General features: G+C 47.3%; 1 protein-coding gene across 7 annotated transcripts in view; it reads right to left on the bottom strand.

The window, feature by feature from the left end:
- Positions 1-9,272, bottom strand: part of LOC102563113 (sodium channel protein type 2 subunit alpha) — a 221,913-nt gene that overhangs the window by 112,159 nt on the left and 100,482 nt on the right. For 5 of the 7 annotated variants that reach the window (XM_019480418.2, XM_059727319.1, XM_014599353.3 and 2 more), the window contains one exon: positions 6,881-7,009. The exons of the other annotated variants lie outside the window; for them this stretch is intronic. In XM_019480418.2, the coding sequence (XP_019335963.1) occupies positions 6,881-7,009 (129 nt within the window). The remainder of the gene's footprint in view (positions 1-6,880; positions 7,010-9,272) is intronic. 7 annotated transcript variants of the gene reach the window in all.

Genomic DNA, 9,272 nt, shown 5'->3' with positions numbered 1-9,272 from the left:
AGTCTATAATGACTCCAAGATCCTTTTCTGCCTCTGTGCTGACAAGAAGGATGTTCCCCAGCCTGTAGGAATGCTGCTGGTTCTTTCTCCCTAGGTGCAGTACTCTGCACTTGTCAGTATTGAATCCCATCTTATTCTCACCCACCCAACCCTGTAACCTGTCCAAATCCAATTGCAGCCTGTCCCTCCCTTCTAGCGTGACCACCTCTCCCCACATCTTAGTGTTATCTGCGAATTTGAACAAGGTGCTTTTCACCCCTTCGTCCAAGTCACTGATGAAGATGTTGAACAAGGCGGGCCTGAGGACCAAGCCCTGGGAGACCCCACTGCCCACATCCCTCCAAGTCGAAAATGACCCATCCACCACCACTCTCTGGGTGCGGCCCTCCAGCCAACTGGTGACCCATCTGACTGTGTAGGCATCAACACCACAGTCGCCTAATGTTTTAATGAGAATGGGGTGAGAGACAGTGTTGAAGGCCTTCCTAAAGTCCAGAAAGACTACATCCACCGTGACACCTGCATCCAAGGATTTTGTGACCTGGTCAAAGAAGGCAACCAGGCTGGTCTAAGAGGACCTGCCTCTAATGAACCCATGTTGGTTGACCCTAAGCATACACTCCCCTGCTTACCCCTCGAAGATGTGCACCTGGATAATTTTCTCAAAGAGCTTCCCCAGGACTGAGGTAAGATTAACAGGCCTATAATTTTCTGGGTCCTCCTTCCTCCCTTTTTTGAAAATGGGGACCACATTGGCCCTTTTCCAATCCTCTGGCACCTCACCAGAGCACCATGAGTGCTCATAAAGCTGTGCCAGGGGTCCCGCAATGACTTCTGCTAATTCCCTCAGCACTCAGCAGTCTCTGCCTCCAAGTCCCCAGAGAGGGTCACCAGGGTGCTGATCTCCTTACTGAGTTCCTGCTGAAAAACTGGCAGCTGTCAGTGATGGAGGTGACCTGGGTGCGTCAGAGGATGATCCTGGCCAACATCACTTGTATCAGGGACCTCCTGGACTATGCAATGCAGGGGTGGAGCCAGAGTATAGAGCTGCCCATGCTGCACACTTACTCCAGGAGGTAAAGGCTGCCCTGTTTACCATGGACCTCACCTACGTTGACCAGGTCCTGCGTGAGGGAAGTCCACACCCACTGGTACTCCCCCAGCTCTCCAGGGCTAGTTGTGGGCCCACTGTCTCAGCAGACTCCACAATATTCCCTGACCAACCATCTTGGTAGGCTGGAGAAACCTAACTGGTCTGCCTCTGAACAGCCATTGCCCCTAGCTGAACACACTCAGGCTCCACACATTATATCATATCATCCTCATATCCCACCCCAACAAGCAGTGAGACACACTAGGTGAGAGTGGAGGCAAGAGTCCCCAGTGAACAAGTCTGTATGCCACCCTGATCCCATGAGCCACCAGGGACCTCAGCCAATGGCTCCTCCGTGGAACCATTAACATGGGTGTGTATCTGGAATGCTTTACAGTCACCCCTGACACTTCCCTATTTTGCCAACAGAGGGAGACCCTAGCACATGGTTACCTTAAGTGCACCAGGCTGCCACCCCTTCTGCCTCCTACAGAACCTCCTGCTGGGGTTCTGGCTGCACTTCTCACACCTTTTCTTTTGTGCACTCCTTTTCCATGACCACAACAAGCCCTGGGACCTCCTGGTCAACCACCTCCTTGCTCTGGCCAAACTGGCCATTTATAAGAGCAAGAAGGAGGCTCTGGCCAGGAGGAATCTGGGCAAGTGTGGGGCTGCCTTCCTGTTATTCCTTCACTCATGTCTCCAGACAGTTTCATTGTTTGGCACCACAGGTTCTCTCAACTCATTCAGGAGGCAGTGAGAGTGGACTGCTGTGTTCTGTTCAAATATTATATTTTCTGTTTTATTTACTATTTCCTTCTTGATAATTCCTCAGCTTCAACATTTTGGACACTTTATTAATGACTTCCAAATCCTCTTGGAAAATGATGACCATTTCAATATAGCCTTGGGGGCCAAGCCTGTCCTGGCTTACAGACAGTCCCCTGACCACAAACTTAACTCCAGTTCTCACCAAGCCATGGGCCTTGCAACAGACCCAAATGCTAGCTGTGCCCCTTCATAAACACAGAACACATAATCATGGGACCAAACAACACTGATTATAAATCCAGGGTTCATTCACCATCTCCTTTGCCACTGTCACATATGTCATCACCTGCTTATTGTGCCCTTCTGCAGTCTGCATTGGACAGACAGAGCCATCACTGTGAGAGAATGAATGGACACCAATTTGATATTAATTCCAGAAATACACAAAAGCCTATGACAGATACTTTAACTGCCCTAGACATTTCATCACTGACCTCAGAGGAGCTGTTCTTAATCAACAAAACCTTTAAAAAACAACTTGAACATGAAATTGTGGAACAAGAAATCATCCACAGACTGAATTGTTCACGTATGGTCTCAGCAGAGACTATAGATTCTTATCTCATTATCTGGACTAGTTTGTATTAACCCTATATCCCTCAGTGGATTAACTGCCTGTTTATCCCTAATGATCTAAGTAAAACACAATTTTCTCAGAAGTGCTGTATCTCCCTATCCTTTCCTCCCCTTTTTTCTACACTTATATTTAAATTCCTTTTTATTTAGAACCCTTGCTTTCTGCAAATCCAATCATAGCATCTGAGGAAGTAGGCTGTTGCCTATAAAAGTCCATGCCTCCCTGAATGAGTTAGTGTCTATGGGTGCCTATATATGAGCAGAGAGGCTGCTCTGACAGCATGTCGGAGCACAGTCGATTAATCAAATTTGCTGGAGTGCAGAAATTAATGCTAATTTGACAAGCTTCAGATAAAGCACCCCCACTGCTATTTTGAAGCACAGGAACACTGATACAAAAGACATTCTGGGCTCTTTAATTTGAGCAGCTCCAAGAGCCACTCTAATTAAAGCACCTCCCTTTCTCCCCCAGAGGGCATATATAAATGCCCTAGGATGCCACCTTGCCCTGCCTTTTGCCTGACTTTAGGCCAGTGATTCTCAAACAGGATTAAGAATCCTGGTTAAGAATCCTGGCAACTGATACACATTATACATAAGACATGATTAACCAGTTAATCATGTCTTCTATTGTTACCTGGCCACACATTCATGCAATTAATTGTGTGATAAAACAACGACTAAATGTGTAAAAGCTTTGTGTCTGGTTCCTTTCATGCCATTAATTGAATGTGTGGCCAGGTGTAACAGAAAACTGGGTGCTCTGTTACTTGCAGGTACGTAGGCAGCAGCCAGGTAGTCTGCAGCTGGTGGCAATTACTGGTTAGGCACAATGGCCCAACTGGGAACAGGGCCCAACTGGCCCTTATAAGAGCAGGGCCCTGAACAGCAAGTCGGCAACAGTTTGCTGCCGGCAGCTGGAGAGACACCACGAGCTGAGCTGCTGCTTGGACACCTTGGATGTATGGGCAGGAGCTAAGGGGATAGCTAGAGGCTCCTGGTCCTGGGCATGACCTAAACTACACTCTGCTGCGGTTGGATGGTGTGGTGGGGCTGCTTGTGACAGGACAGCTTCCAGGAAATGCCATGCCTAGGGCCTCCCCTTTGAAGAGAGAGCATGGGGCACCAGAAAGCCTCAGCCCCCGCTGCCTTGCAGGTGATCCCATGGAGGGGAAAGGCTAGGGGAAGTTCTGAGGCACAGCCCCAGGTCAGGAAGGGACCTTGGGCAGTGCCAAGATTCACCATGAACTCTGAGGCTGCACATAGGAGCTAGGAGTGACGCTCCAGGGGGAAGGGGCCCTGAGCCTTTGGGGTGCTATATGAGAAGCTCCTGGGAAAAGAGATAAAGGGTTTGTTGAGGCCCAGTGTAGGGCAGGGGATACAATGAAGACCACTGTGGGGCATATGGGGCTCAGAGCCCAGAGTGAGGCTTGGAGCCCAGCATGGGGCTGGGAACCCTAAATGGAAATGGGACTTGGAGCCCAGAATTGGAATGGGGCTTGGAGGCCCAAGTGAAGGACACCTGAAAGCCCAGTGAGAAGGCACTGGGACCGCAAGCTCCAGTGGGGACTGGAAGTCCCATATGAGACTCCAGAGCTCAGGTCCCAGTGTGCGACACTGGAGGAACATGGGTGACATCTGCAAGGAATGGGACAATACAGGGGTGGTCAGAGCTGCGTACATAGGCCTTTGTCACTACAGCAAGTAAATGGGCAGCCTCCCACCTTGTTAACATCATTCTGTTGTATCATCTTTGAAAACTCTTGGAGCTCTGGTGTAGGGATCTTTGAAAACTCTTGGCGCTCTGGTGTAGTGCCCGAAGACTGGAAGAAGGCCAATGTGGTGCCTAACTTCAAGAAAGGGAGGAAAGTGGATCCGGCTAACTATAGGCCCATCAGCCTGACTTCTATCCTGGGGAAGATCTTAGAAAAGTTTATTAAGGAGGCCATCCTTAATGGACTGGCCGATGCCAACATCTTAAGGGATAGCCAGCACGGGTTTGTTGCGGGTAGGTCTTGCTTGACCAATCTCATTTCCTTCTACGACCAGGTGACCTATCACCTGGACAAGGGAGATGAGATTGATGTCATATATCTTGACTTCAAAAAAGCCTTCGATCTGGTGTCCCATGATCGTCTCTTGGAGAAACTGGCCAATTATCGCCTTGGGTCCTCCACGATCCACTGGCTGGAAAATTGGCTCCGGGGTCGGACCCAGAGGGTAGTAATTGATGGAAGTCACTCATCGTGGTGTCCTGTGACCAGTGGGGTCCCCCAAGGCTCTGTCCTTGGACCCATACTGTTCAACATCTTCATTAATGATGTGGACACTGGAGTCAGAAGCGGACTGGCCAAGTTCGCCGATGACACCAAACTTTGGGGCAAAGCATCCACACCAGAAGACAGGCGGATGATCCAGGCTGACCTGGACAGGATCAGCAAGTGGGCGGATGAGAATCTGATGGTGTTCAACGCCGATAAATGCAAGGTTCTCCACCTTGGGAAAAAAAACCCGCAGCATCCTTATAGTCTCGGCAGTGCTATGTTGGCTAGCATTATGGAAGAAAGAGACTTGGGGGTCATCATTGACCACAAGAGGAACATGAGCCTGCAGTGCGATGCTGCGGCTAGTAAAGCGACCAAAACGCTGGCTTGCATCCATAGATGCTTCTCAAGCAAATCCCGGGACGTCATTCTCCCCCTGTACTCGGCCTTAGTGAGGCCGCAGCTGGAGTACTGCGTCCAGTTTTGGGCTCCACAATTCAAAAAGGATGTGGAGAAGCTTGAGAGAGTCCAGAGAAGAGCCACGCGTATGATCAGAGGTCAGGGAAGCAGACCCTACGATGACAGGCTGAGAGCCCTGGGGCTCTTTAGCCTGGAAAAGCGCAGGCTCAGGGGTGATCTGATGGCCACCTACAAGTTTATCAGGGGCGACCACCAGTATCTGGGGGAACATTTGTTCACCAGAGCGCCCCAAGGATGACGAGGTCGAATGGTCACAAACTACTACAAGATCGTTTCAGGCTGGACATAAGGAAGAATTTCTTTACTGTCTGAGCCCCCAAGGTCTGGAACAGCCTGCCACCAGAGGTTGTTCAAGCGCCTACATTGAACACCTTCAAGATGAAACTGGATGCTCATCTTGTTGGGATCCTATGACCCCAGCTGACTTCCTGCCCTTTGGGCAGGGGGCTGGACTCGATGATCTTCCGAGGTCCCTTCCAGCCCTAATGTCTATGAAATCTATGAAATCTAAGGCATGTTGGGCAAAGTAGGCAGGTGCTTTGACCAGAGACAAGTGGGTGGGTTTATGTTTAGACCAGCCCTGGGACACCCACTTGTTACACCAGGCTAATACTTCCAGCTGTGGGATGTGCCCCTGTGGATGGGACCACTGTCAGTTGATCTGAGTTCCCAGCCACAGGGATGTACCACATGCCCCACTGCTGGGAGCCTGGATCAGCTGAAGGGGGTTCCAGTTTCAGGGGCGCATGGTGTGTCTCTGTGTCTGGAATACCAGATCATCTGATGTCTCCCAGCCTAGGGGGAGGCATGGTATATCCCCACAGCTGGGAACCTGGAGCAGCTGACAGGCTCCCAGCCATAGGAGCTTGCTATTTGCCATGCAAGGATTATGATCCTGGGCTCCCCCTGCACCAGCAATAAGGTGTGATGGAATCTGATGCTTGATCCCACAATCACGGCTAAGGTGTCACCTTATCCTGCCTTATGCCTGAATTTAGACAAGTGATTCTCAGCCAGGATGCCACGACACCCTGGGGTTCTTGGAGATCCTTTCAAGGGTGCCATGGGGTGGTCATGCACTGTTAGATTCACAAGATAAACCTAGAGATTTCAGTAGCATCTCCATAGCATTAAAAACTTCTGGCCAGTTGTGATCTTTGCAAAAGAAAAATTGATCTATTATTTTTATTAGTCAAATAACAAGTGAAAACTAAGAGTTAGCATTTTTCAAGTAATGCCTCTAGTCTAACAAAGAGTGTTTCAAATCTAAAAAGGTTGAGAAACACTACTTTAGAGTAAATAGGGCTAGCTATCTCTCTCTTATCCTAATTAACTTATCCTCTCTCTATGAATCCTAATTAGTCTGGCTAAATTGTACAGTGAAGACAGAAGAGCAGCTTCTTTTTTACGCAAGCAGATGGCATACTGTTTCTTTATAACATTTTATAAGTGTGAATTATTAAAAAAATGTGTAAAAGCTTTAACATGCAACTACAAGCTTTAAATGTGGCTACAAATAATCTCTTAGGCATCAAAATATATGTATAAATAAATGAAATTCACCACTGAAATTCACCACTGAAAAGAAGTTCTGAGAGTACACAGTCATTCTTAAAACAATTATTAAAATACTTACGCAAAGGTAATAACAGTGAAATCAAGCCAGTTCCAGGGGTCTCGAAGGAAAGTAAAATGATCTATACAGAAGCCTCTTGCAATAATTTTTACAAGAGATTCAAAAGTATAAATTCCAGTGAAAGTGTACCTAAAGAAAATATTTTTAAAGTTATCATTCAGTAATATATGACACTGGAAAGACACGGAGAAGCACTCAGAATAATGGCTAAATGGACTACTTTTCACATTACTGGATCACAGGTAACAAAAAACCCACTGCAGGATTTCAATGCCTTCCAACTGAGAGCACATTTGTGTTTCTCTCACTCACTTTTTGAGGAGTGAAGAGCCATATCTGTGAAAAGTGATCATGACCTCCTCTCTGAACAAAGATAAAAAAGCCTTCTAAAAAAGTACTGCTATATGGTTGTTCTAATGGTAGCCTGGACATCCTATGACACCTCCTTTTTCTGCTTTACAACAAATGGCACACATCCACACCCAGTACGTGGAAAATAAAGTCCTCAGCCATCATTTCTGAGTTGCTTCTCTCAGTTTATCAATTTCACTTCAGTCATCTCTATCTCAATTTAACTTGTACATTGGATAAGGTATTTGACAGCACTGGTGGGCTGAATGGGATGAAACTATGGGACCCAATCCAAAGAATGGTGAAGTCTATTAAGCTCTCAGTTATCACTGTGGAACCATGTACTTGATACTTGATAAGCCTCACTGTCCTTCTCAGTAGCTTTATATGCACACTGAACAAAAGGAGAAAGGGATTCACAGAACTCTTGTTTGAGACCTCCAACCCCCAGAAGTGATAGTCAAAAAAGAGACATGGATTCATAAGATATATTAATTCTTACTAATCTAAAAGGCAAGTCAAGAAGGCCTCATGATCCATGATAAAGGCAGCTGACAGACTTAGGCTAGGGACATACATTACACATAAACTGGTTTAAGTGATCAGAAACTGTTTTAAACCTGTAACAGGTAAGATATTCGGTGCACATAAACCAGTCCGAAAATGTCTGAAACCACTTTGAGATAAACCCAAACCAGTTTATACAATGTCTGTCCCAGGGAAGCTTGGCTTCCCCCTGCTCTACCCCCACCTCACTGCTCAAGCAGGAATCCCCCCTCTCTCCCATCTCCCACAGCAGGGAACCCAGCCCCATGGACCCTAGGCATGTGGTATGCTAGCTACTGCCAAGAAGTGTCTGTGTGTGTGTGTCTCTCCAATTTCACTGGGGCAGTCAGAAAGAACAGTGACTACCTAGGGCTTTTTGGAGCTAATCAACAGGTCGGTTGGTAAGCTGTTTAAGACGAGCTTGAATTAATCAAAGGAGGCTATTGTTTTGCTGATGGGGTGATAAACACTGTTATCAGCCCCCTGCTGGCTTGCTTGCCTGTCAGTTTGCTGCAGACAGTATAAAGAAGCAGGGAAGAAGATTGAAAAGCTCTGTATCATCAACAGATGCATGCACTGCACCCCCCTCCCTTTGCCTCAGAGTGCTAGCAGGGGGCTGGGGGCTGGCAACACTGCTGCCCTTTGAGCAGCAAGCAGGGAAAAGCCTGGGATGGTGCAGACAGACCTCACTAATCAGGACTTCCTGCCAGGACCTGGCCATGCCTCCCTCAGCTCAGCACTGTGTAAGTGAAGGGAGGGCTACTCTAGTGCCCCCCAGCTTCTAGCCAGAGGCATGTGCGTAAATTTTCTCAGTACAGAGAGAATGTCTGTTCAGTTACAAATCAGTTTAGCCTAGCCAAGTGAGACTAACCTGCAAAGATTGAACAATTCAGGCTCAGGCTTTCTGAATGTCTGCCTCTAGCCTTTAAGTTATATAAACACCTTGGAACAAATTCTATTCTTAGATTGTTCAATATTGGTTCACAAGCCAATTGTGTTTGTTTGTTTTCTCCTATGTTCTGAGCTGCAGACAGGCTGGTATAGGCTTTCTGAGAGAACAATCCTCGAAGGAGCCAGACTTTCAAAGAAGACTCTTTGATAGAATATTTCCTTTTTACTTTGTTGCACACTCTTCAGGGTCAGGAACCAGATGCACTGCCAAGCCCCAGCCAAAGAAAAAGCTGTAAGACACACACTTAGCATTTTTGCTTGAATTCAAGTCAGGGACCTCCTTTTATATTTTAAAAGAAAATGGTTTGTGACCAGTGTTGTAGCAAGGAAGTTTGGTGCTCGTGACAAGTCCACAGCGGCAGCCCACTCTCACCCCGCACATTGATCTGGGGATCTAATCTAATCTAATCACCCCCCCATGCTTGCCAGAATTTTCTGAAATATTTATAACTAAATATTGACTCTCAACTTGCCTGTTGGCACCTGGGGCAGTTGCCCCATTCGCCCCTCCCTTGCTATTGTATTGTTTTTGACAACCTAAAAA

The sequence above is a fragment of the Alligator mississippiensis genome, chromosome 4, assembly GCF_030867095.1.
Source record: "Alligator mississippiensis isolate rAllMis1 chromosome 4, rAllMis1, whole genome shotgun sequence".
NCBI classification, from domain to species: Eukaryota; Metazoa; Chordata; order Crocodylia; family Alligatoridae; genus Alligator; species Alligator mississippiensis.
The sequence above is the reverse complement of the archived record's forward strand: the minus strand, read 5'-3'. Positions and strand labels throughout refer to the sequence as shown.